We start from the raw sequence: 25,491 nt of genomic DNA, 5'->3' as shown, positions 1-25,491 counted from the left end.
TACTCAAAGGACTGAAGTCCTGTATCATGACCAGAATCCGCCTTGCTTCGATCATTCGGCTCCTCTGCTGTGAGGCTGTCTTGGCTGTGAACAGTCATCAGTAGCAGGTTACGACCATGTGGATGCCCCATCCCGTCATAATTTCGCCTTCGGCAATTCCTGGCCCCTCTCTTTCATCGCCTGCCTCCTCTTCCACCAAGTCAACAACAATTCCCACCCAACCACCGTCCCCATCAACGGCGGACAAACCAACAACAACCAGCCCCACCACCTCGGACTCCTTCCCTGGATCTCCTTCATCACCTCCCGTAACTGCACCTCCAAATCCCCTCTCCCGCCATCGTTCCACAACACGAACCCCCGTCCCTCCCCCCTCATCTCCGCCCGCTTCGCCTTCTCACGCACATCCGTCTGACTCTTGACCCGATTCTCCGCATCCTCCGCACTGAGATGCGGATCACGCTCCCGTAGCCTCTGCATCTGGATCTTCGGGTCCGACACCGCAACCACGATCGCAGTCGAGCAGAAGATGTCCAACCCAGACTCGAATAGCAGGGGAATATCCAGCACGACTGCGCTAGACCCGCGGATGTAGTGGTAGAGCACGGCGCGTAGCATGTAGAAGCGCACGGCCGGGTGGACTATGCTGTTGAGTTTCTTGCGGTCGCGCGCCTTCTCCTCACTGTTGCCGAATACCCTCCGGCCTAGAGCTGGGCGGTTTAGTGGGCGGCCATGGCCTGTGGGGCCGTTCTCGAGATTTTGGCATTGAGGATCGGACGCGGGCAGGAGAAGATCTGGTGTTGAGGCGCCGAAGGTAGATACTATGCGGCGGTAGCCCCACGTGCCTGGCTCGACGGCTTTTCGGGCGAGAATGTCGGCGTCGATGAGGGGGAGGGAGTATGGTGGGGAGGTGAGGAGGGTTGCGGTGGTAGATTTGCCGGTTGCGATCGAGCCGGTGAGGCCGATCAGGAGCATTGTGCTGATCGGAGCGGATGCTGTGCTGGGACACGAGGAGCTGGCAGGTGTTTTGGGAAGTGAGAGGGAAGGTGTGCGTAGGGTAAAAGGTACAGGTTGCAATCACGTACACGAGCATGCAAATTGCCGAGGCATTTCGCTGCCTCGTTTTAAGCCTGGCTCGCCTGGAATTAGGCGACATCGGTGCCAAAGCCGTGATCGTCTATACCTAGATACGAAGCTCTAGCTCAAGCTACCTGAACTACTAGCAGTGGTCCGTCTGCCTTCTACAGAGACAGAGACATTGCTGAGACGTCTATGATTGTGAGAACACTAGTCGATCGGTGGGTGTCAAGTGGTTTGTGTCAGCCGGCGACAAATAGATCTTGTCACCCGGTCTGATATAAGACCAGATATCACCCGGCGTCTAGAGGTGACCAATTCGCCCTCTTCCGAGTCAGGGCAATCATGCAGTCTGTGATTCTGCAGCCTTAGATGGTAGGCCTGTAGATGAGAGCTCAGTATACGAGAATGCCATCTCGACGACTGTGATCATGCTGCTCTCTATGATGTAAAGCAAGCCGACCGCCTCGACGAATATATTTACGGCCGGTAAGTGCAGACCACGGTTTTTCAGTCACAGAAGGAGAAAGTGATTAGGACTCGCACGCTCGTAGCGAGTCCATTCCCTCACATGGTGTAGGAGGACTTGATTGTGGCTGCCAACCTGCGCAGACTCGTAGGAAGCATTTAGCTGTAACTCAGACTGCCTGAGAGGTTCCAGATAGAAGAAAGGATGCAAGCACCCCGACTCTGCGCGTTTCCAGCTCGCAGATATGGTCGGAGGCCCGTAGCACCTTCCATATCCTGAGGGCCAGGACTTTGGAAGGTGCGGACGGGTGTGGGCAGGCGCGGCAGGGGCTGAGTGGTCAGGAGCGATGCCGAAGTTGCATGTTGCAGGCAAGCACGATAGCGCTGCTTGCTGTTGCCAGACCTGTATCGGCGCCTGTCTTGAAGACCAGCAATCTGCATGTCATCCTTCGCCTGAAGATCGTGTTTCCTTTACTGCCCTTTGTGGAAGAAGCTCGTTCGGACGCCGCTATATGCTCCACACTGAACACTGATCGGTAGCCATGCCACTCGCTAGGGAATCAGAGCAAGTATCTTGCACTTCAATGAGGCGTTTGGACCGGCGCTGACCCCAAGCAAATAGTCTATCGCATCCTGGAGTGTAGCAAGCTGTCTCGTCTTGTCAATGTTGCAGTGCAACAGCGATTCGTTGACCGATGCTAGCGGGTCCTTGAAGACGCGATACATGGAGCTCAGGACGCGGTTGTCGCGAAGGTCTCTAGTGCAAGTCTACTCACGAGGTGCGGTCAGTATGCATTCAGGTTGGTTCCCACACTTGCCGTACTATCAACACTTTAAAAGCAAGCGTGAACTCACCATAAGCAGTTGCCGACCACCATAATCAATCACAAGCTGCTTGCCTTGCTCGACCGAGAATGGCCATCCCGCCATTTCTGATTGCAGAGGTCTACAGTAAGGAAGACGCCTCAGGGTGGGTTTGGGTCTGGTCGCCACTACCGACGAGCGCACCGACGATATATCGCCCATCGTGAGAGCCTCTGAGATCTTAGCAACCGCGTCAGGGTCTTGTGCTGTGAGCTTCAATTTGTCGACGACACCCATCCTAATGACAACCCTCCTCAAGCCCATCAATCCTCTCTCGTCGTTCATACTGATCCAACTTGCCCGGGGCCACCCTCCTACGACCCTTGCAACCCTGATCCTCCTCGCCAGCCAACCAGCTCGCTTCTGCTCGAACCATTCGATCAAGTGATCCAGTTCCGGCTCGTCGCAATCGCTGAATAAACTTAATCCCAACACCCCTCCTTCCAGTAGTACAGACCAGCCCTCATCATGAAAACGCCGGCAGACGCGTAACACAGACGGAGAGTTGACAGGGGCCAGCGCATCAGTAGGACTGACTTGCTTGACCTTGCTGGTGGAGGACAGCCAGACGAGGATGGACCATGTTGGACGGTGATGATTGTGGAAGGCATACGCGAGGATAGGATGGAGGATTTCTGTTGGAAGAGTGTGCAATGTTGTGCAGTCAGACTGCGTTGAAGACGTATGGTCAGACTCCATGTCTGTATGATCCGAGAGAGGAGTCCGACAGCTCAGTGGAATTGAGAAAGCATCTCACCTCGAGGCAACTCGAGGCGTCATGCATCGAAGTGGGTCTGCCAAGCCACAACCCGGGTACGTGGTTGCCTTAAAGTGTAACATTTGAATCGTCTTCCTACGATCACTGTGCCTCTGCTGTGCATCGGAATTTGCATCTCTGTCAGCCTCATCAGGTGCAGAGTCTGCTGTTAGCAGCCAAGGCACCGCATTCGTGGAGTGAAAGAGAGGTTACTGCGACTTCTGAACCCGGTCGGACCTGCATATCCCGAACCTCCAAGAATCTACTCAAGGTATATACGCCTGGAGACCATCAGACAAGAGATGAATTACCTAATACCACTGACAGACTCCGGACTTGCTTCACTCACATTGAGTGAGGTAATCATGGCTCAGTCGTAGCACCCGTTATCGTCACTAGCACCAACACTCGAGACACTTCCTCCCGAAGTCCGCCTTCGCATTTGGACTCACCTGTACCGCGATGTCCACATCAAACTGCGTCTCCGCGATCGCCGCCCTAAGAAGCGTGTCCGCAACCGCCGCCCCAAACAGCCCAAGCAGACTGTGACCGGTTTCCCGAGAGCGCCACTCCTCACTTGTCGCCTGTTCCACACCGAGATTGCATCTACCGCGCTACCGATCGCTGCTCGAGACTGGCTCTTGAGCTATGAGCGCTGCTGGCCCCCGATTCGACCCTCTGCAGAGCCCAAGCATGAGCGCATGGACAATCAACCAAACGCCCACTCCCTGCCAGCCAAGCATTACGAATTTCTGGAAAGATTCGGGCAATACGTGACAGTCGTGGAGTGCAAAATCAGCACATACGAGGAGCCGACCTTCCATAAACCATTCGATATCTCTTGGTTCCCGAACCTGCTGATCATGCGCTCGCGGTGTCCCGTGATCGTGCATCGACCTAGACAGGCCGATGCTCCCCTCAACTGGGCTATTACCAACCCCACCCTTGCTGCTGCTGTTGGTGCACTTCTCGGCGGGCATTGGCCTGCTGCTGTCGCGTCGCAAGGCGCGTCTAGCCCGTCTGCATTGGGGACCGCGTACGATTTTGGCTGGGACAATAATATCGATGAAACTTGGGAAGAGGACAGCAACAACAGCAACGATGACGATAGCAATGGCGTTGAGGCAAAGTTTCCGACCGAAGAGGAAGAAGCGGTATTCTGGCACGCCGTGGAGAATCCGAACGGCATGGCGTCGCGTCTGCTGGGTGTGGTCGGACTAAGAGAGCGATGGGAGGCTAATCTGGAACGCTTCGCACCGGCATCTGCATCGAACCAGCCGAGATTGCTGACGGTCGTGCGGTGGGATCCTACTCCGGGAGTCAACAAGGTAAGGATGCTTCCCCATGATTTCTGCACGATGTTTTCATTCGACATGCACAGCGGCTGCAGCTATGGCTCGCGCTGGCTGACCCACCCATTGACTGCTCAACTGGCCCACTGACCCACTCTGACAGGTGTTGTACCTCGATGTCACCAACAGCAAACTTGTCAGCAGAAAGGACGTGACCGGTAAATCGGTCTTCCAGCGTCCATGGAACCGTTAGCGATAGAGCAGACATGATGAGGCCTTCATGGTCCGGAAGTATTTCGATATGTTGAGGGATCACGCTGGACAGATTCAAAAAAACACATCCTACGGAATTTCGGGTGGCTGCTGTCGTCCTCTGAACATGTTCGACATCATGAACGAGCATGACCAACTCTCAGGCTTGACCTGAACATCCTAAGAGCAACCAAATACGATATATGGCGTGGAGCTCTTTGAGGGACTGAATGGATGTCGCCACGGCATTCCGAGGAAGATAGTCTCATAGAGAGCTACGAACGATATTCCTACTACCGACAGATAGCTTAATCTGCAGATGTAGTTCCAAACTCGTTGCTTCGAATCCGACGATGGCAGTAGGCATGTGTCGTCGAAAATGGAAAGCAGGATTTTCAAGTTTAATGATCTTAGGCTAGGGCGGGTCGCAGAGACAATATTGTCCAACCGCGATTCGCCCCTCCGTAGTCCCAGGAAAAGAGAATCCACTCCAAGAGCGACTCGTCCTAACTCTTTCACAACCACGACAACTATGTAGCCATGCCGTTCGCTCAGCTGGTGGTCGGCCCGCCCGGCGCCGGCAAGTCAACCTACTGCTACGGTATGCAGCAGTTCATGGGCGCGATCGGTCGCAAAGCGTCCATCGTCAACCTCGACCCCGCCAACGACCTGACCGTCTACGAGCCTGCGGTCGACGTCCGCTCGCTTGTCACACTCGAGGAGATCATGAAGGACGACGAGTTGGGGCCTAATGGCGGAGTGCTGTACGCGCTGGAAGAGGTCGAGCATAATATGGAGTGGTTGAAGGAGGAGTTGGGGCAGTTGGGGGAGGATTATGTGCTGTTTGACTGTCCCGGGCAGGTCGAGTTGTTTACGCATCATGAGAGTTTGAGGAAGATCTTCTTTGGGTTGCAGAAGATGGGATATCGCGTAAGTTGTTGGTCTGCGCGAAGAGATGTCGGTTAGCTAATTCGGTGCGCAGCTCGTAGTCGTTAACCTGATCGACTCCTATGCGCTGACGCTACCCTCGCTCTACATCTCGACGCTCCTTCTCTCCCTACGAACGATGCTGCAGATGGATCTGACGCAGATCAATGTCTTGACCAAGATCGATAATCTGCACAAGTTCCCTTCTCTGCCCTTCAACCTCGATTTCTACACCGAGGTGCAGGACCTCTCGCGCATCATTCCTTCGCTGGAGAAAGAGTCGCCGGTCTTTGCGGCGGGGAAGTTCCAGAAGCTGAACGAGGCGGTGGTCGAGTTGGTCGAGGAATTCGGCCTGGTGTCGTACGAGGTGCTGGCGGTGGAGGACAAGAAGAGTATGATGTCTCTACTCCATACCATTGACCGGGCGGGCGGATATGCTTTTGGTGGTGCCGAGGGTGCCAATGACACGGTGTGGCAGGTGGCCGTGCGGGAGGGCCTCGGTGCGATGGATGTGCGCGATATCCAAGAGCGCTGGATCGACAACAAGGAGGAGTGGGACGAGAAAGAGCGTCTTGAGGCCGAACAGGAGCAGAAGCGCAGAGAGGCTCAGTTCGGCAACGGCGAAATGAGCGATGATCTGCCTTCGGTGCCGCTCGATAGTGGTGTCAAAATAAGAAGATCCAAGCCCTGAACTTGACCTTCGTCCTGCACGTGTTTCAGTCGTAGTCCAGGTCATCCTCGTCCTCTGAGATCACCGAGTCTATCCCAGTAGGCGCCGCCATCGGCGTCGGAGCCCCTCGACCCATGATCTTCGATAAAGCACCAAAGCCTCCCTCCGTCTGCTCTTCCCACTCCTTCGCCCTGACAATATCCCGCTTACTCCGCAGTATTAATTCGTCCTCACTCTTCCTGATCGTTCCACTGACACGCACAACCTGCACCACACAAGGCACTGTCTGGCCCCTCTGCTCGCCCGGTATCGACGTCATGTATGTCAGCGCGGCCCACACGAGCCGAAAGTGCTGTCGCGGGCATCGCACAATGGCGGTGGATGTGGTAGGAGAGAAGTAGATCACTTTCAAAGAAGGCGCGGCTAGGCCGGCGCCGACGTCGCCGAAATGGGTGGCGATGGATGCGCGGAAGGCCACTATTAAGGCGCCGCCATGGAAGTTCGATGGGGAGGGGTGGTGGAAGGTCAAGTACGGCGGGGAATTGGCTTCACGGTGAGGCGCGTCATCGCCTGGAAAGAGGATGTTGAGGAGGAGGTAGCGGTGCTTGATGCGGACCATGGTGGTAGCTCACATTTTCGAGTCGCGATGGTTGTCGCAGTGATGACGCGAGTTTGTGAGCTGCCAGACGATCAAACTTCGAGATCTGAAGGGCTTGGCATTTCCAGATTGGCGAGGCGACGGCAGAAAGTCAATAGTGGGCGACGACCATGGCAAGCATTCGAAGAAGACGGCGATCACACAATGAAGGCAGCAGCATATTGCGGTGCGTGATGCTGCACGTTCTGCGGCAGTGCGGCTATGTCAACGCGGCTTCAACGTTATGGCAGCTCGAGGCTGAAACGGTCAGTGCAGCAGATATCGAAGCATATTCCCTGTCAGATCTGCCTGCAGAAGCGATGCGCATCACCCCAGTCTTCGGTAGAAGCAGGTGATCTGCATCTCAACTGCAGGCAATGCGAACCGTACGGTAGGACTGCGAGTGGGACAGATCTGTGTGACCTGAACTCTGCTGTCAGATGTGCGTTTGGGACCAGTTCTGAGAATGAAGGTCGGTCCTGTGCGGCACCCTTATCATTGTTCTTCCGTAGGCAGCGCTTTGCCCCCGTGCTAGAGTGCAGTGCCTTCGTAGCTACTGTATAGTCCAGCATCCAACCATGAGGTCGATGATGCCGGTGTTTCATCGTCCTCTCCTCAAAGAAGGCGGCAATGAGATTTCCACACTTCCATCAGGGGTACCAATATTCGGGGCGCCGCTGACTGGGTGTGCCTTGTGAACTAGTCTGTTCGTGGGCGGATGGCGCGTTTCAAGTACTCGCATTGGCGAGAAGAACGAAGAAAAAGACGCGCTCAAGATTTTAGCCTGTCGATCTAAGCCGAGTCAAGGCCACATGCTAAGGATTGCAATCGCCTCCGACTGGTCGCGTACCTGTCAGCACATTCTCGATTGGCAGGGCAAAGTCCACCCGGCAGACCAGACTTTTCGTCCCCTGCAGCCGGGCATCCACTCGTATACCACACTACACCCACTCCGCGCTTTCGTACTGCACAGGCGCCAATTCTCTCCCTGACTTGCATATCGCTTCCCAACAGGCCTCTCTCGTTGGTCTTGTCGAGGTTTTTGCTGCAGGTGAAGTTGCTGTTCCTCTTCTCACCACTCCTTACCGACACTTCGTTCCTTCTTCGATAACGGCGGACGGTCGATTCGTCGCTGTAGCCGCGCTGTCTGGTCACTCGCTCCTTCACATCTACGACAGACAGTCACTTGACGCAGCAACTTTGAAGTTGACCTTCACAACACTCTCTCTACGAGACCATACATTCAATTCAATCCACTCTCTCGCCCGGAAAGCGACCGCATTTTGGTTATACCGGAACACAGAAACACGAAAACAAATACAGTCATCCCGATCCTCAAGCAATACAAGACGGCGCACGGGTCGCAGCAAAAACGCATCTACCCGAGTCGCGAGATTGGATCAGTTCGCATCACCACCAGATCGACGTCGTTTGACCTGTCGCAATTGTCAGACTGAGCTTCCTCGACACTACTAACTCACAGTCAGCCATGTCTCTCGCCAGAGCTTTCACAAAGCGCATCGCTAAGCGCGAAGACAATGATCTACCCAACAGAAGCAAGACTGTCCGGTATGCTGCCGGCAGCATTCGCCGTGACATGATCTCCCTTCCCACCGAGCTGATATCCACGACCAATGTTCAGGCTCTAAATGCTCCCGATATTTCGAGTCTCAACAAGTCCACACTCTCGTCAAGCTCGTCGACAAGTTCACAGAACGACTCCGACTCGTCGTCCTTCGAGAAGAGCTTCTTCAGCGAGATCGACAAGACTGACAGCTCTTCGATCGAAACATCATCACCAGCTACGCCAATCACTCCTCCGATGGGTCACACACTCGACTTCTTCGCCTCTAAAGATCTCTCCGGCCCGGTCAAGATACTAGACTCTCTACCAGACGCCCCAGCTGTACCTCAGAGAGCACCATCTCACTCCAAGAAGGCACATGTTGAGCTCTCGCGGAAGCGATCAGTCCAGCGCATGTCGCCCCCACCAAGCACAATCCCCGACAAGCCACGGACCAGTGCTGAGTTTTTCGGCACAAGCGACTCCCACCCTTTCGGCAAAGAGCTCGCCAAAGTCAATGAGGTCGCAGAAGAGTTTGGCGCTGCCCGTGGCGTCCTTGATGAAGAAGAGCAAGAGATCCTCGACAAGGGCTTCCACAAGTTCTCTGTCGATGATTACATCAACGAGCTCGTCGGGCTCTATGGCGGCGTATTTGACAACAAGCTAGGCCCCATCGGCAACCCTTTCATCTAGAGTGACCACTCACCAGGCCAAACGATTCTCCCAGGGTCGGAGGCTCTCACGAACTTTACGATGATTACGGGCTTGCAGATAGGAAAGATGGGACACATTTCTGGGCGTTGATTCATGATGATCCACCACGGTGGTCGGATCTCGAGCCTCTACGGCAAGCGCTTTTGTGTGTACGATAGACAGAAGACTTCTTACTTTCCTTACCAGTTCTAGCATGTCGTGTGGCTTGGTGATACATTTGCAGATAGGAAAAGCACACCTAGGATGGGAAGTTGGACTGATGCACATGGAGAGGCACATGGGAGAAACATATGCATACTATCAAAACCTGCTTGAACAGACCAACAGAAATGAACGATGCAGATTCAAACACATCGTTTGCCTCAATATGTGCATCTGTCCTCTGATCGCCGATAGTGACTGGGTAGATTCAAGGCATTATCGTAATGATAGCAGTGCCTGGCCATAGTCAAGGCTGAGAATGCATATAGACCTGCCATGCCGGGGACGCTGACCTGCGTTGACTTCAGTGCTTGATGTACATAAACCAATCTGGATATTGAATCCGCAGATTCATCGACAGAAGTGAATGCACGAATACAACTTCAATTGCAGTCACCTCAGAAATTGATTACAGTAGCTCCGCATTTTGCCGATTCTTGCAGCTTAGGTGTACGTGAAGCACCCTACGGATCTTTGATAACTTTCACTGCCTGAACCTCTCCTGCGACAATGCATACCACCAACACACTCATCAACGTCAGGAGGGACTCGAGTGCTTCTGCGATGCTTTGAGTCACTCGTCTCGCATTCTCGGTCTTTCTCGTGTCAATTTTGCATCAACAACGACAATGGCGCGGCACAAAATCCCTCCGGTCGCGCCAACAACGGCAGTATCAGACGCGATGCGCCGAGCTTCGACTCAGATAGCGCCGCCAACAGCAGAGACCCTATTCGGGCCGCAATTCGATTCAGCAAGATCCAAAAAGTCCAGCAGCAAAGGCAGGACTCCTAGTCTCCGCTCGTCGCAGACCCGCGCGACTTCAGAACCAACTGCCAAGCCTAAGGCAACGCCCCTGGGCAATGGATCCACCGCGCCCGAAGTCTCTCAATCATCGTCTCGTGCGTCCTCCTCGGATGCTGGCGACGTCGCAGTCGAGGATGCACACACAATAAGCGACGCCAAGCGGCAGAAGCTCAACGATGCTCCTCGTCGATCTACTCGCCTGAAGCCAGCGATTGAGGCCAGCACCGCCGTTCACCCAGTTGCTCCTGCCAAGAAGGCTCTACGGAAGGTCGCTGATCCTGTTGAAGCTACACCCAACAACGAAGACACTAGCAGCCTAACATCCACTCGCGAGAGCCGTGGTAGCGAGGATCCTTCGAGCGCGCCGACATCCGTCAGTGGGGCTGCCGTTGCTAGCGAACCTCAGTCTGAATATCCGCCACTACCGACAGGTGAAGATGGCGGCCAGCATCGAAGTCCTCTCGCTTCTGCGCCGCCACAGCCTTTTCCCACCTCCTTTCCTCCTGCCTTGCCAATGTTTCCAATCATTCCTGGACCTGTAAGTATCACTTATCTTCAAACGGGTCTATCTAACATCGCACAGAATGCCTTCGCTGGCATGCCGCCTGCCATGGGCCAACCTCACATGCCCTTTTATCAAGCCCTCAAGGCCCAATGATGATGCCATACAATCAAGCTCCCAACTACCCGCCAATGGAGTACGATTTCAGCCACTTACGAGAACCAGTCGGTGCAAATGGCGAGGAATTAATCATCGAATACCCAAGCAGAAGAGGTGAGAAGGTGAAAGGCAGGCCAAAGCCAAAGAATGCGCCAGTGTCAGGCGGCTCAGCTGCCACGTCCACTACTGGAAAGGACGCCCCTGCTTCCAAGACGCGTACGACGGGCAATACTCATCCACGAAAGCAGCCATTCAAGTCACAGGTCTCATATGATGGCTATCCAGACGCCACGGCGCCCGTGCCGCCGGAGCTGACACTGTACGAAGTCTGCCAGAAGATGCCGAACTCTCTACGCGAAAACACCTTGCAGGCGTTCCTGCAGGCAGAATGGTCTGCCAATGAGCTGTTTACGTGTCTTCCCACGGACGTGCAGGATATTTTGAAGGCTCGGCCTGGCAAAGACAAGACCATGATTTATCAGAAACGGCTGGAACGTATGAAGAAGGATTTGGAGGCAAAGGGGGAGTTGCAAGCGCTCATGGCTGCCCCAAAGTTGCGTGCTGATGGCAGGCCGAACTACGTCAAGCGTGGGAACATTCGACGGAGCTAGTGGTGGTTTCGAGGCACTTATTTCGGCGATGCAAGATGCCCTTGGGTCCAGCAGACGAAGAAATTGCGTGCTGCCTGTGTTGGATCCTCCTGCGCGAATTTAGCAAGGCGTTGGCGGAAACTTGGGCATCGGCTGGCTTCCTTGCGCCATACTCAGAGGCAAAGCCCGAAAATGCGAATAATCTACAAGCATCGGCTAGAATCAAAAATTCACATGATAGGCAATCTTGGGACTCGACGTCTGCTAAGCGGCGGCAAACATGTAATGGCTGGCCCGGGTCTGCCCGCATAATCGTACCATAGTACCATCACAGAATAATGGAAAGGAGTGCTGCTATGTTTCCTGTCCTTCGTCACCGTGTTATTCGTCGAAATGCCCCTATACAGTAGGCAAACACTCAATGCTTGGGACTCGTCGGCAATTCACGGCTATCATCCCGCCTCGAGCGCTGAAGTCCTTACCAGTGTTGCTCACGCCTGTACCGTACCTGGACATGGCCTCTCACTCATCTCGGCGTCCTAAGCAGCATCCACATACCAAAATCCTCGGTCACTGGCCGAGCTAGGCACTACGAGCATCATCGCGCGACTATATACTGGACTTAGGATCCTTTTGCCTCTCTACACTACCCGAGCACATACATGTATATAGTCCCTTTATCCACGCCACGTTTTAGGATATTCCCAACCGCGAGTACCAAGTGGTGCAATACGACGTCACGACCTTTCAGTGCTGTAGCAGCCGGGTCAGACATGGCTACCAAGTTCGTAAAACGCATTACGGTGAGTTCATCCCATTCGAAGTTCGCCGAGGATGTGGACATGAGCATGGCTCATGTCACGGGCATGGGCACAAGACTGCCGGCAATGATCCTGGAGGGGCTTCGTGATGGTGAGCGACGCAGGCAGGGCTGTCGTTGCAGACGAGAGAGCATTCCAAATTTGCTTTCACATACAGTCTTCTCTTCACGCCACACCTCATTTCGGCCAGCTCGAGCCACGAAACTCTTAGGACGTCTGCCGCCGGACCGTTGTACGACGTCCCTGCCATTGGCTTAAAGGGCAGCCCACGTCCGACTTCCAGCACTGCTTGATCGTGCATGCGCGTACGGACCTTCACTGGCCTCTCACTAACCTGCCCATCCCAAACCACAGATGTTCAAGATCCCCCCCGAACACATCCCCGCCGTCCTCGACGCCTACGTCACCCTCCGCGCCACCGCCGTCCACCCCTCCACCAAACAGCCCTACATCGTCTCCAACGAATCCCGCCGCGTCTCCAACACCGACAGCCCCATCAGCGCCGGATATACGATCATCTCGCAGTCTGTGTTTGCAAACTGGGAGGACGCGAATTTTTATGATAAGGAGTGTCCGGCGCACAAGGAGCTGAAGAAGGTCACGGGGAAGTATAGGACTGGGGATGTGTTGACGTTGATTTATGAGAGTGAGGTTGGGGTTGTGCCTGTGGGGGAGGCGAAGCTGTGAGTGAGTGGGAGAGGAGTGGTACGGGGTAGGAGAGTTGGTGGTCAGTTGGCTTAGCGAGCTTTGCGGGCTGTCATGATCAGGTTGAAGGGATGCTCAATGAGCTCGCTCCAGTATCCCATGTCGTCCTTTCCCTTTTCGCCTTCCGGTGTTCTCACGCTCAAAGGTACATCCTCTTTCCCGAATTTGTGAAACTCGAGATCCTCAAAGCCCGCTACCGCTGCTGTCCTTTCCCAGATCGCCTGATCAGTTATCATGAACGATTCGAATTCTACCTGAAAATGCCCTGGCCACCCGAAGTTCAGCTTCTGTTTCGCTGCAATGCTATCGGTGCTGCTGTCCTCTCCCTCACACGCTGTGACATGCATGCCATACTTGTTCCATCTCACGGACACAGGAAACGCGTCAAACGACTGCGTCGTTGCTAGGAACTTGCCACCTGGCTTCAGATACCTCGCAGCATTCCGCCACATCCGAGCCATCTCTTCTTCGGTTTTCGCATAGTTAAACAAGAAGTTAGCCATCACGAAATCGAACTCGTCCTCTTGACCTGCCAAGGCCGCAATCGATCGTGCGCAATCAGCGACGAGGAAGTCGATGGGCGCTAGGCTGTGGTCAGGCATGGAAGAGGCTTCTGCCTCGATGCTTCGGGCTTCCGTGATCATGTCATTTGAGATGTCCACGCCGACGACATAGTCTGGTCGCAGGGCTTTGCGAGCTCGGCGAAGGAGAAAGCCGGTCCCACACGCAAGTTCGAGGATGCGCGGCGGGTAGACTAAGGGACCATGTGAGGCCAGGAGTCTATCGAAGAGGTTCAGAAGTGGGATGCTGGCTGGTACTGTCCATGCCCGTTCGTAGATGCTGGCCACGCCGGCATATGAGTCCGTGTTTCTGTCGTCGGGGGCAGCTTGGTCAGTCATGTTGGTCCCGAGAAGGTATGCGAGACAAAGTGATGGAAGACTGGACAGCGTCTTCGCTTGATGCTGTGGTTGTCGGATGGAATTGTAAGGGGTCGGGGCTCGTTGAGACATGCAGGTCGCCTGATGATGAGCAATACCTGTGATGAAGGGTTAACGTCATCAGATTGTTCATAGTTGCCGTCATTCTGTTCGTAGTCAAACAATGCAAAGGTTGTGGTATATCATCGCAAGAGGACAATTATGCTTTACAGTAGCTCCTGCCGCACTCTGCATGGGTCGGATGTTTGACTTCGCGTTGCACAACGCAGTCACGACTTACCTTGCCGTCCACAACTGCTGCTGCAGGCAGGAGCATCGCACATCGGACACCAACGTGGGATGGATATATTCAGCAATTCTCGGTATGCTATTGGCAGTAGTCGAATGCTCGAGATCATTTAAATCCAGTGTCTGAGAAGCATGGTAAGCCCATACGACCTGGACTCCGTCTCCCAACATCGGTACGACGCCGTCTTTGACGGCATTGAAGGGCGTCCGGGCCCACGTTCCCGACCTCGAGGTCAAGCAGCTGAAAATAGGATTGCCGCGACCATGCTATATGTCGGTGGGCTCAACTGAAGCTTGCGATGTTGGACGTCATCATCGAGTTGAACGCCTCGCCTTTCCAGACATTCGGCCTGTACCACCACAGTCAGCAAGTCTGGCCTCCCGTGACCATAAATCTTGGTAGGCTTGCTGAAATACTCACTTCTTCCGCTTAGTCCCAGGCAGATAGTCCGAGTCCTTGTCCTCGATCTTCTCCGCCTTCTCCACGGCCTTCATTTCGGCAGTGTGCTGCGAATTGGTCGTTACTGGAAACATTCTCGATGCTTGAGCCTTCGTGTAGACCTTCTTGGGAGCAGGAGTAGGGTCAGTGCCGGTCTGGCCATCGCCGGACACGTTCTTGTCCGAGAAGCACATTGATGCTGGGCGGGGGAAGTGAGGCCTTCGGGTGCGGATCTGAAGGCGATTGAGGGTACCGTAAAACTGTGCACATGGAGCGGCTCTAATAGCTGTAGTTCCTACCACATACCTACCGTAGGGTCTACTTCATATAGTAGCGTCACATATCCACGTGAAGTGGGCTGAGCACTGCAGTCGAGGCAATGGGAGCAACCCATGTCCTTCTAGCATAGCCACGTTGTCTCCGTGCTCTCCGCAACCGATTCTGTGAAGATCTGGGGGAGGGGCGGTTGCAAGCCAATGGAGGCAGAGTTCAGCTTTCGCTTGGTTATCTCGACTTGCACTTGCAGTCAAATGGCTTCCAAAATTAACATCATGGCAAATACTTCTGGGAAGTCGTGAAGGTTGAGAACACCTCGAACATCGAATGTACCTTTAGTTTCCCGCTAACCAATCCCAGTGACGATGGACACGCGAGCTTTGAGATGTTGCTCAATGGTTCAAAGATTCGCAAGACATCCTCCAGGGAGATATAGGTCGCCGGCTGAGGACGTCTGTGACGAACGCCATAGAAGCCTTGGTGGGGCCTGGAGCACCCCTTCTTCCCCGCATTACCCGTCAAACTCCAAAAATAAAAGTAAATTCGTAACATCGACTGCCTACACTCACCGCAACACGACGATCTTGACCTTTGCCCAGCACGGACTGGCAAGCGTCCACACTCTTTCACGCCCGGCGGCGCAGGTCAAAGCCCATAGACTAAGCATGACGACCATCACCGAAGACAAACACGCAATCCACGCCGCCGCCCGCGAAGGCCGCCTCGCCGCAGTCGAGTCCCTCCTCTCCGCAAACCCCAAACTCTCCTCCACGCGAGACCCAGACGACCGCCTCGCCATCCATTGGGCCACATCGCACAACCACCCCGACATCGTGCGCCTTCTCGCTTCTCAAAAATCTTTCGACCCCGATGCCGTCGATGCGAGTGGATGGACGTGTCTGATGATGGCGTCCTCGCTGAAAGACGACGCTGGGCTAGATCTGGTCAAGTTCTTGCTGGGGAAGGAGGCAGATGCGAAGTTGGCGAGTGGGACGGGTGGGACGGCGCTGCATTTCGCTGTTAGCAAGTCCAACCTTGAGGTCGCCAAAACTCTGCTGGCAGCGGGAGCGTCGGCAAGAGCGAAAGACAAGCGCGGCCAACTTCCCCTGCACCGCGCTGCAGCGGTCGGGTCGGTGACGATCGTGAAGCTACTGTTGCAGAACAGGACACCCGTGAATGCGAGTGATAGCGATGGGATGACGGCTCTGCATCATGCGATCAGTGAGGGCCATGGGGATGTCGCGGGCGAGTTGTTGAAGGTGGAGGGGTTGGAGGTTGATAAGAGGGATGGGGAGGGGAGGACGGCGTTGGAGTGTGCGCCGGACGCGAAGGTCAGAGAGTTCGTGGTTGCGGCTGGAAGAAGAGAGGGGTTTGAATTTGAGGGTGTGGATGGCTGAATGGGACAGAAGAGTGAGGCTTTGAAAAGATTGAAGTGTTCTTTGAGAAGATTCATGCTAAAACATCGAGACATGTCTCGGAGAATGGCGAAGAAGGCAGAAGGAAGAATGGCCACCGCTCTACGACTTCCCCATCGTGTCCGCCAGCTGCCGATACATCTGCTTAACATCCAGAATATCCGCCTGCAGCTCCTCGACCTGCTCGCTCTTTTCTCCCAGCAACTCCAGCGTCGTCTGATGCCTCTTCGCCAGGCCCGCATTTTCGGCCTCCAGATTCGCCAGCCGCGTCGCAACATCCCGCTTCTCGTCCATCTCGCGCATCAACTCGACGACTTCCCGACGGGATTCGTCGCGCTGGGTTGTCAGGCGGGCGATTTCGTCCCTCGAGGCGGCTTTCTCGGACTCTAGCCGTCGCACGTTGGCGGACATGCGCTCGACGAGCTGTACTGAGGGGCCAGCGCCGACGGTTGAGGTTGAGACTAGGTCGTGCACGGCGCGTGGGGAATTGGCGTGACTTTGGGAGGCGGGAGTGGGTGGGACGTTGTTGAAGTACTCATCTGGGTCGTGGGAAGTCATGATCGAGGGTGTCTCAGGGACGGCGGTGGCTCCGCCGTTGGTGAGACCCTTCAGAGAGTTCACGGAGTGTTGGCGGGAAGAGGTGTCGAGATAGGGGTAGACGGAGGAGCGTCGACGCTCGAACGGGTCCGTGGGCATGATGCCTAGGCCACCTTTTCGGAGCGAGGTCACGGGTGACTCTGTTCGGGCTGGCTGGATGGCAGAGGCGGCCCACTTCGCACGTTCCTCTTCTAATCTCTGCTTGAAATCGCGTTCGTGCTGGACTTCCTGGTCGTCACGCTCTTGACGCGTCTGGATCAATTCGTCTTTCAGGAGGCCGATCTTCCGCTGGTGCCGCCTGCCTTCTTCCTCAGCTTCGCCGAGGAGCTTCTCGGTCTCGGGCAGGCGGTTCTGCGCGTCTTCTAGATCCCGCTCAGTCCGCTTGAGCTTGGAGGTACTTTCTCGAAGCTTTCTCCTCACGTCAGTCTCTCTATTCGCGACTTCATCCCGCTCCTTCTCCAGATGTGTTATGCGAGCCAGTAGACTGCTTTCTATGCCTTGCCAGTTCTGACTCGCAGCAGCGTACTGACTCTGCAGTGTCTCGATCTGTCGCAAGAGCTTGGCCTGCACGTCGCCTTGATCGCTAGAGGACGCCTCTTCGGCGCGCGCGCGGAAGGACTCGAGTTTGCTTTCCAGGGCGGCTTGCTCGCCAAGCATTTCAGTCTCCATTGCGCGACTGTGTTCCTTTTCCCGTTCCAGTGAAGCGGTAAGGTCTTTGATTTCCCGACGCAGCTTCTCTTCCGCCAGTTCCCGCTCGACTCTGGCGCTCGTAAGGTCGTCCTGCAGCTCTGCTGTTCGTGTACGCTCTTTGTCGAGCTGTTCACTCGTGGCCTTGCTTTCTGCCGCTTCCGCCCTTTGGTTGGCACGAGACAGCTGTGCTCTGATGTCTGCTAGAGTTCTACTTAGCGCATCGCGCTCCTTGGTCACGGCTTCGATGCTATAGGACGCTGATGCACTTGCTGCCAGGCTTTGCTCTGAACGTTTCGCGACGGCTTCGGCTTTCCTGGCACGGTCCTCCATTATACGCAGATTGCGTTCTGCTTTCTCCGCACGCTGTTTTGTGTCAGCTTGGGACTTTTCGCTGATCCTGGCCTGGTCCGTCATTCTTTTGATAGTCTGTCGTAAGGTCATTTCTTTCTTCTGTAGGCTGGTCCATTCTTCGGTCAAGAGGGCATAGCCTTTCTCCTTTTCAGCTAGCTTTTTGTCCGTGCTGCCTGCTTCTGCAGCAGCCACAGCGCCCTCCGCCGCCCTCGCCGCTTGCGTAGAAAGGGTCCTGAGTTTCGCTTGCAGCGAATCGATGCGTTCTTTATGTTCCGTCAGTTCGTCTGAGAGCTTCTGCCGCGCTGCCTCTGCTTCGAGGTGTGAATGCAGATCAGACGGGTGCACCACACTCTGCGATTCGGCCGAGGCGCGCAACGACGGGACTGCAGACAGATCTTGCGAGGCTCAGTAGAGACTCGCCTTGAGCCTGTCGAGTCGCGTGGCACAGTCAATGAGGCTTGTTGATTCTGTTCGGACGGCCGGCTGCCATCGATGCTGGTCGGGCCTTCTGACCGAGCCACCTCCTCGCTTGCTCGATCGCCACTTGGTTGCACGTGTCTCTCAGACTCCTCTGGCAGCAGGTTGATGTCCGCTGGCTGAGTCTCTTGGGCGCTCGTGCCGACAGGCTCGATATTCTCCTTCTCCTGGGAGTCCATTGGCGGCGGAAGCGGACTTTCTGGTCGACTTGCGTTCTTCTTTGCCATAGCCTGCGCGAGCCTTGCCTGTAGTCTGTCGTTGGCCGGTGTGCTAGCACCACTTCTAGAGATCTCGGCTGAAGGTCGATTTGAAGGCACGCTCTCTTTCGCCGGCTGAGCTGCAGCCGGCAGCACCTTCTTAGGCGCTTCATCTTCGTCGGCGAGGATCGTATCAAGCTAGACTCGACCGAGGCCACGGCCTGTTGTAGAAATCCCCATCGAGACCCTTTCTGCGCCTTCTGCGCAGTTGCCATGTTGTGTACGCGGTCTCACCGCACAGGATGAGTGACTGTGAACGTTGCCATCTGAGTTTCGTCGAGACTCCAGTCGGACCCGCCGAATCGTCAAGTCATGCTACGTGAGAAGCGGAGTCGCAGTAATCGGTATGTCTCAGGCCGGTTGAGAATTGAGGGCACGAAGGGATGAGGTACGCGTTGCAGTACGGTAGGCGTGACTGGGCATTGGTGCAGCCTCGCCATGGGAGCGGGAGTGGCCGCCTATCGAGCACGCTTAGAATGACGTCCTCGGAGATCCTAGCTGCACCTAAATCAACGCCTGCCGAGCACATGGAGAGCTTGAATTCAACGGGGCAACGATCTACCGACATCATCTCGACCTGAGTTGCTCACAGCTGCACAATCTCAGTGCTGACAGACAAGCATCGCCCCAGAGCCAGCTGCTTCACTCGAAGCCCTCAGCAGAGGCAGTTCAGCATGTCGCTCGCCGCACCGGCGTACCTGAACTCCCTGCAGAGCAACATCCGTGCCAGACCTGTAGGCAGCATACCTCATATCAACGGGATATAGACTGATTGGCGCAGATACCCTGGGATGGAGCTGTTCGCGCAGGTAATTTGACAGAAGAGCAGCTGAAAAAGATCAAATCTGTCGACAAGGTTCGGAAAGAGCAGCGCAAGCAGACTATCGAGAAGGATGTCAAGAACTACAGCAATCTGTTGGTTGGCTCAGGCGATAGCGGCAGTGTCTTCAACAAAGCCTCCAAACGGACCGATATCTTGCAGTACATCTTGGTCCTGGCTAACGATCTGATCAGCGGTATGTACAGGCTCAACCCAGCAACACTCGTGGCAAAAGTGCTAACCGATTCATAGATGCGCCGGAGCTAGCAGGGTCGATTCTCGAGCACTCGAATCCCTATCAGCACTTCATATCGTTCCTGAGCCAGTCAAACAACCCCGAAGACCCTATACCTCTGCTATCGGCCACCTTCCTAGTCAATCTCGTCGCATACTCCATTACAGCCAACTCGAAACCGCAGAAGCGAGACGATGAAGCACTATCCAAGCTCTTCTCATACCTATCTACACTGGCGAAGAATCAAGACAGCGGCCTGCAGGATATTGCCGTGCAGCATTACTCTAGCTTGTTGAGAACATCTCAATCAAAGAAAATATTCTGGAAGCAGAAGCAAGACACCGTGGGACCCTTGTTCGACATTCTGCGGAAAGCTGCTGGCGCTGCAAGAGATAGTGACTCTACACTGAGAGGGAGTGGCGGTGCATCGAGCATCAGGAGCACCGATACCCGCTTCGCTGGCGGTGTTGGTCTGCAACTCGTGTATAATATTCTGCTTGTGATCTGGCAGCTGAGCTTCGAGGCGGGTTTCGTTGGCGAAGATATGGAGAAGTAAGTGGCGCTGTTTTCGCCGCTCTGGAGAGACTGACGATATAGCAGGGACGAAGAGGTCATTCCACTATACACACAGCTCCTGCGAGTCTCTGCGAAAGAGAAAACTACACGGTTACTGCTCTCGACCCTGCACAATCTACTGGATGCGAACAAAGAAGCACTGATCCCCGCGGCAACGACTGCTCGATTGCCAGCTCTACTGACGAATCTCAATGGCCGACATCTGTCCGATCCTGATCTGCTAGAGGATCTCGAGGCGCTGACGAATCTCCTGGACGACTACACCAAGAACCAGACGACCTTCGACGAATATGCGGACGAGGTCAATTCAGGTCATCTCCGATGGTCACCTCCACACAAGAACCCACAGTTCTGGCGGGAGAACTCGCGCAAAATTCTAGAGGACAATAAAGGTGCGCTGCCGAAGAAGTTGGCAGAGATCTTGGGCAAGAGCTGGGACAATGACAAGAAGGTGCTGGCAATTGGATGTAACGATCTCGGCAATCTGGTGAGGGAAGCGCCAGAGCATCGAACCACGTTAGAGAAGCTGGGTCTGAAAGGAAGAGTAATGGAGTTGATGAATGATTCGGATGAGAGCGTGCGGTGGGAGAGTCTCAAAGCAGTAGGAGGATGGATGCGCTACTCTATGGAGAACTGAGATTAGGCGTGGAGTCTTCATGAACATGCAGCGCTTCAGGGTCCGAGGCGAGCAGAAGGCAAACACCACGACATCGTGGAGCAGCGAATTACACCCTGTTGCCGGTCGTGGTGATCAATCGTCCAACAGATCGGCAGCGAGTTGACTACTCTTTACAGAGGCTGGAAAGGACGGCGGCGCCTGACGACGACATTGACCAGAGCAGGACGGCGTCCTTGAGCGAGTACATGAAGCGCAAAAGACAAAAGGCGCGAGTCATGTCTGGGGCATATTGTTACAATGATATGATAAAGTCACATGCCTAGACATCATTACTATGGCGCAATATGTTTCAACTTTCAAGGCCAGAGTTCGGCAGATATTATCGTTTGAAAGCGCAATAGCTCGCAAATAGCCATCGTCTTGACGGCATTGAGAAGATCTCCGTTCTTGTTGCACGATAAGTTTCTGGAATTACTGTCAGAGCTGTCGTTGCTGCAAGCACGCAGAGTTGCGCCTGCTCCCGCTGCCACGTCACTTTCCGCGTGCCAGCCCGAGCTTTGTGGTATGTTGGTCCAGTCAGCAACAAACCAATTGTTCTTGGACAAACGTCGAACAAAGGAGGCCAGTCAGGCACGCCGCTTGGACAATTCCTGGGTTGGCATAACTTCAGTTTAAATTGCCAACCGAATGCTTGTCTCGACTGGCGACCAATGGGAGTATTTGTTGCAGGGGCCACGGCGCGCGTGAATTTGCGGGCCATTGACCAAAGGGGGACGATCAATATCGGCAGCCGGGAGCCGCCAGGGGTAGGAAGAGGAGGCCTGCCTGTGATCATTCCGCTTTGACGTTCTGCAGTCCGCCGCCGCCAACCTGCACTCATCTTGTACCATAAACTAATTTGCGGCGTCTGCGCTCGAGCAGCACCCACTCTGTGCGCGTGCATCGCATTGTTCAATTTCGCCAAACAATCCACTCTGAACTGTCGATCCCATCATAGTGCTCGAGCACACCATAACACCCATCTTACGCAGGACTATTCTGGCTGACACCCGACGCCTCTCAGCGCCGAATCTATTGAACGTGCTAATCTGCCGGGTTCAAGCGACCCAATGAATACACCTCCACTGGCGTTGGCTTGATCCACCAGCGACCACTCTCTACCATCTCTGGCTGCTTTCTGTTTTGAGCTCGCTCGTGGTGGCTGGAATTCTACTGCTACTGCAGCACTGTTCGAGCGAACCGCCAAACGAAACATGCGTTGTCTGTAAGAGACTAGACGCCGAGCCGATCTGCGGCTTACCACTGTCCAAACATGATTGACACGAATGGGAGGTATACTCCCTCCCCTCCCCCTCCACCACCGCCGCCCAAAGGACCTTCGTTGTTGAAGACTTCTATCAGCAAACCTAATACACGCCCCCAGGTTACCTCACCAAACTCACCAGTCCGCCGAAAACCACTTCCCACTCGAGCAGTGACCACACCAACGAGCCCATCAGCGGCTGCTACGAACACAAAACCATCAACGCAGATCTTCGGACAAGTGGTGCAACACCTCGCCGCGCAGAAACAGCCCTCTCAGTCGCTGCCGCAAGAGCCTTCAACGCCACAGAAAGAGCCCGTATATACATTCTACCACCACAACGAGAGCCCAAGGTCGAACGCCGGCGGCCAGAACGTCACCCACGAGGACTTCCCACGACCTCCGAGCAAGGATCACACTGATGCCGTCGCCGATAGTACCTTGACAGAGGACGGCATGCCTCTGAAGCCGGGCTCGAGGCCTGCCCCTCTGAGGACAGACTCGAATGCTTCTCTGAACACGAATGATTCGAAGAAGCCGCAAACACCAGGCAGCAAATTCACGTCCTTCTTCTCCCGCAAACAGACAGCGTCACCTGGCGCGGAGGGAGATGCAGAACCAGGGCGGTCACCCCTGCCATCACCGTACCCTGGCTCCGCCAACTCGTCCAATGGCTACCCCTTCCCTTCAAGAGGACCCGCGTCGCAGAAGTCGCAGGACTCAATCGAGTTCGACCCACACGCCCTCCAGTATGGAGGTCTCGCGGATCGTGCTACGGTGCTGGAGGCCGAGCTGCGTGACATCAGCAAAGAGTTGGCCGGCTCAATAAAACGAGAGATGGACCTAGAAGACATGGTCGAGCGACTGCAGATGGATCATCCTGCATACCTGCCGATCGGACCAGCGACTACTTTTCGGACTCTGGCACCAGTTCCATAAGACCGCCGACTGGCGACTACAATTCCAAAGAAGAGCTCGAAAGGGTACGGCGAGATGCAGATCAACAGAAGGCACAGCTCAAGGTTGACTTCTCACAAAAGTGGCAAAGGGAAGTTGCCACAAGAAAAGCAATGGAGAATCATTTGCAATATATGGAACAGAAGTTGAGATCACAGCACGTGCAAAGGGACGACTCTGATAAGGCCCGTCAGCTCGAGACATCACTCGACGACACGAAAAGGCGTCTCAATCAAGAGAAGCAGACCAACCAGAACTTCGAAGATATGCTCAACGCCCTACGAGAAAATCTTAAACAGGTCGGCAACGAGCGTGACAATTTGCGCGATGAGGTTGTCCCGTCCTTGAGATCTCGCATCGAAGGACTTGAGGCTGCATCGGCGGATGCTCAGAAGGCACCGTACGATGTCGCTCGAATGCAGCATGAACTGCAGAGTCTTCGCGACGAGAACGCCGCACTGCATTCAGCTCGCATGATGAACGCCCAGTTCGAGTCGATAGCAGAAGATGAGTCGATGACCGGACGTCGAAACTCGCTCATCGGTGGAAAAGGCTTGCAAAGGTCGACTACGTTGGGCCGGTCCAACTCTCGCGCCGGAGCTGGACTGACACGGTCCAACTCAATCTCAAGAAATTTGCTGAACGAATCTCGCGAATCGCTAGCAGAGCAACTGAAGGCCACCGAAGAACAGCGTGAAGCTCTTCATACAGCAGTGAAGTATCTGCTTAGAAGACAGACTCATCAAGGCAAGCAACATGAGAAGCGCTTGAAGGTCGCCGAGCTGGAACGCGATCGGGCAGCACAGATGGCCTACAATGGTGGCCGAAAGCACGGGTACGAGAAAGAGGTGAAAGTCCTCAGATCAGAGATCGCCCTTCTACGAAGGCGAGCAGATGATGCTATGGAGCAGAAGTGGCAATGCGAAAAGGGCCTTGCAAGCTTGGCCATGGACCTTAACCGCAGCAAGCAAGAGACCGAAAGTCTGACGAAGCTGCTCGAGGCAAAGGACAACAACGACCCTGAGACTTATTCAGCTGCGCTTGAGGCTGCGCTAAAGCAACTCAACCAGCAAAGGACCAGCGTGATGGCTAGGGACTCTCTAGGCTCCATCGAGAACGAGCAAGCGATGGCGGACGAGCTAGAGCGGTCTGCTGAACGCGCCGAGTCGCTAGCAACACAGGTCAAGCAGCAGGTCAAGAACAACTCCTCTCTGAGAAACAGACTCAAGGACGCCATTGCTCAGGGCGAGCGATCCCAGCTAGCATCTGCCGAACAGATCACCGAGCTCCAAGCAAAGCTGCGCAGGCTGGAAGACACCATCACCGCTGCACAGACACAGTCCGAGACCGCCGTCATGAGGCACGAGGACGAAATGCGGGTGATGCGTGCCAGCACCAGCGTCCATCTTCTGCGAGCCAAGAATAGTAACCCTAGTCTACTCTCACCTGCGCCGCGCTCGCCACTGAGCCCGATGATCGCCAACTCGAAGAAAAGCCCGCGTCTCGAGATCACCACATCTGGTCCTGGCATCGCCCTGCACGAGGCACTGCGGACTGAATACCTTGAGAAGAAAGTCGGCGAGCTCGAGTCAGCTCTCGCCGAAGCAGAAAAGGAGATGAGTGAGGTCGTCAATCGTATGGGTGTAGCTCAGATCAGCTCAATGGAGCTTGAGGGCGAGAGGTGAGCTTTCCTAATCCGCACAAAACCATGTGACACGAGTGCTAATTTCCATGACAGAGACGAAGCACTTCGCCAAACCCGCAAACTCCAGAACGACATTGCCTCTGAGCGAGAGAACATGAAGCAGCTCCTGGCGGGCATGGGCCTGCCGCCTGAGTCGGCTGGCATGAGAGACGACTAGGCGAGACCCCCGCGCACGACTGGAACCACTGTACAATCGAAGCGGGTCTATCCTTCGAAGAGCATATTTGCTCGTTATTGGGCAACAACGGACCGGAGTTCACATCGAAGTTTGGGATAGCACTGCTGTGACTTCTGAGCGATTATTTGGTGCCCGTCGTGGCGATTTTGAATGTTTAATTGAAAAGCGCATTAGCGAGCGTGGAAAGAAGCCGAGGCGGGCGCATGGACGGAGGATGTGGTCGTCAGCCATTGGTCTGTATATTACGTGGCATGGGAAGCCATCCGGACAAGACGAGGCTAGGCGGAACCGAAGCAGAGGGAGCCTCATAGTGATATTGATAAAAGTAGTACAGACAGGTGTCGAAGTGGCAGCAAAGGCCGTCA

The 25,491-nt window shown here is 54.9% G+C and overlaps 15 protein-coding genes across 15 annotated transcripts; 10 read left to right on the top strand and 5 right to left on the bottom strand.

The window, feature by feature from the left end:
- Positions 1–135: 135 nt before the first annotated feature.
- Positions 136–975, bottom strand: AB675_4609 (Dephospho-CoA kinase CAB5; the record flags this gene model as incomplete). Its single annotated transcript, XM_018144760.1, has 1 exon — positions 136–975. One exon carries the CDS (start codon positions 973–975, stop codon positions 136–138), a length of 840 nt encoding a protein of 279 aa, XP_017999151.1.
- Positions 976–3,468: 2,493 nt separating this feature from the next.
- On the top strand, positions 3,469–4,711 carry AB675_4608 (uncharacterized protein; the record flags this gene model as incomplete). Its single annotated transcript, XM_018144759.1, has 3 exons — positions 3,469–3,525; positions 3,580–4,494; positions 4,622–4,711. 3 exons carry the CDS (start codon positions 3,469–3,471, stop codon positions 4,709–4,711), a joined length of 1,062 nt encoding a protein of 353 aa, XP_017999043.1.
- Positions 4,712–5,250: 539 nt separating this feature from the next.
- Positions 5,251–6,328, top strand: AB675_4607 (GPN-loop GTPase 2; the record flags this gene model as incomplete). Its single annotated transcript, XM_018144758.1, has 2 exons — positions 5,251–5,640; positions 5,693–6,328. The coding sequence occupies 2 exons, from the start codon at positions 5,251–5,253 to the stop codon at positions 6,326–6,328; spliced, it is 1,026 nt and encodes a 341-aa protein (XP_017998903.1).
- Positions 6,329–6,353: 25 nt separating this feature from the next.
- AB675_4606 (Ribonuclease P/MRP protein subunit POP5) lies at positions 6,354–6,926 on the bottom strand (the record flags this gene model as incomplete). Its single annotated transcript, XM_018144757.1, has 1 exon — positions 6,354–6,926. The coding sequence occupies one exon, from the start codon at positions 6,924–6,926 to the stop codon at positions 6,354–6,356; it is 573 nt and encodes a 190-aa protein (XP_017998938.1).
- A 1,507-nt stretch (positions 6,927–8,433) lies between these two features.
- AB675_4605 (uncharacterized protein) lies at positions 8,434–9,201 on the top strand (the record flags this gene model as incomplete). The annotated part of the gene is made up of 1 exon (XM_018144756.1): positions 8,434–9,201. The coding sequence occupies one exon, from the start codon at positions 8,434–8,436 to the stop codon at positions 9,199–9,201; it is 768 nt and encodes a 255-aa protein (XP_017998970.1).
- An 851-nt stretch (positions 9,202–10,052) lies between these two features.
- AB675_4604 (uncharacterized protein) lies at positions 10,053–10,886 on the top strand (the record flags this gene model as incomplete). Its single annotated transcript, XM_018144755.1, has 2 exons — positions 10,053–10,766; positions 10,812–10,886. The coding sequence occupies 2 exons, from the start codon at positions 10,053–10,055 to the stop codon at positions 10,884–10,886; spliced, it is 789 nt and encodes a 262-aa protein (XP_017999010.1).
- Positions 10,887–10,921: 35 nt separating this feature from the next.
- Positions 10,922–11,500, top strand: AB675_4603 (uncharacterized protein; the record flags this gene model as incomplete). Its single annotated transcript, XM_018144754.1, has 1 exon — positions 10,922–11,500. The coding sequence occupies one exon, from the start codon at positions 10,922–10,924 to the stop codon at positions 11,498–11,500; it is 579 nt and encodes a 192-aa protein (XP_017999045.1).
- A 1,154-nt stretch (positions 11,501–12,654) lies between these two features.
- Positions 12,655–12,987, top strand: AB675_4602 (uncharacterized protein; the record flags this gene model as incomplete). The annotated part of the gene is made up of 1 exon (XM_018144753.1): positions 12,655–12,987. The coding sequence occupies one exon, from the start codon at positions 12,655–12,657 to the stop codon at positions 12,985–12,987; it is 333 nt and encodes a 110-aa protein (XP_017999082.1).
- A 50-nt stretch (positions 12,988–13,037) lies between these two features.
- AB675_4601 (mRNA cap guanine-N7 methyltransferase) lies at positions 13,038–13,904 on the bottom strand (the record flags this gene model as incomplete). The annotated part of the gene is made up of 1 exon (XM_018144752.1): positions 13,038–13,904. The coding sequence occupies one exon, from the start codon at positions 13,902–13,904 to the stop codon at positions 13,038–13,040; it is 867 nt and encodes a 288-aa protein (XP_017999122.1).
- A 610-nt stretch (positions 13,905–14,514) lies between these two features.
- Positions 14,515–14,864, bottom strand: AB675_4600 (uncharacterized protein; the record flags this gene model as incomplete). Its single annotated transcript, XM_018144751.1, has 2 exons — positions 14,515–14,581; positions 14,653–14,864. The coding sequence occupies 2 exons, from the start codon at positions 14,862–14,864 to the stop codon at positions 14,515–14,517; spliced, it is 279 nt and encodes a 92-aa protein (XP_017999155.1).
- Positions 14,865–15,611: 747 nt separating this feature from the next.
- Positions 15,612–16,343, top strand: AB675_4599 (putative 26S proteasome regulatory subunit p28; the record flags this gene model as incomplete). Its single annotated transcript, XM_018144748.1, has 1 exon — positions 15,612–16,343. One exon carries the CDS (start codon positions 15,612–15,614, stop codon positions 16,341–16,343), a length of 732 nt encoding a protein of 243 aa, XP_017999006.1.
- A 120-nt stretch (positions 16,344–16,463) lies between these two features.
- AB675_4598 (TATA element modulatory factor) lies at positions 16,464–18,703 on the bottom strand (the record flags this gene model as incomplete). The annotated part of the gene is made up of 2 exons (XM_018144747.1): positions 16,464–18,394; positions 18,544–18,703. The coding sequence occupies 2 exons, from the start codon at positions 18,701–18,703 to the stop codon at positions 16,464–16,466; spliced, it is 2,091 nt and encodes a 696-aa protein (XP_017999049.1).
- A 704-nt stretch (positions 18,704–19,407) lies between these two features.
- AB675_4597 (V-type proton ATPase subunit H) lies at positions 19,408–21,001 on the top strand (the record flags this gene model as incomplete). Its single annotated transcript, XM_018144746.1, has 4 exons — positions 19,408–19,467; positions 19,515–19,749; positions 19,806–20,340; positions 20,389–21,001. The coding sequence occupies 4 exons, from the start codon at positions 19,408–19,410 to the stop codon at positions 20,999–21,001; spliced, it is 1,443 nt and encodes a 480-aa protein (XP_017999047.1).
- Positions 21,002–22,295: 1,294 nt separating this feature from the next.
- On the top strand, positions 22,296–23,225 carry AB675_4596 (uncharacterized protein; the record flags this gene model as incomplete). Its single annotated transcript, XM_018144745.1, has 1 exon — positions 22,296–23,225. One exon carries the CDS (start codon positions 22,296–22,298, stop codon positions 23,223–23,225), a length of 930 nt encoding a protein of 309 aa, XP_017999086.1.
- A 131-nt stretch (positions 23,226–23,356) lies between these two features.
- On the top strand, positions 23,357–25,105 carry AB675_4595 (uncharacterized protein; the record flags this gene model as incomplete). Its single annotated transcript, XM_018144744.1, has 2 exons — positions 23,357–24,924; positions 24,982–25,105. 2 exons carry the CDS (start codon positions 23,357–23,359, stop codon positions 25,103–25,105), a joined length of 1,692 nt encoding a protein of 563 aa, XP_017999123.1.
- Positions 25,106–25,491: the final 386 nt, after the last annotated feature.

The sequence above is a fragment of the Cyphellophora attinorum genome (genome assembly GCF_001299255.1).
Source record: "Cyphellophora attinorum strain CBS 131958 chromosome Unknown Contig16, whole genome shotgun sequence".
Lineage (NCBI taxonomy): Eukaryota > Fungi > Ascomycota > Eurotiomycetes > Chaetothyriales > Cyphellophoraceae > Cyphellophora > Cyphellophora attinorum.
The sequence above is the reverse complement of the archived record's forward strand: the minus strand, read 5'-3'. Positions and strand labels throughout refer to the sequence as shown.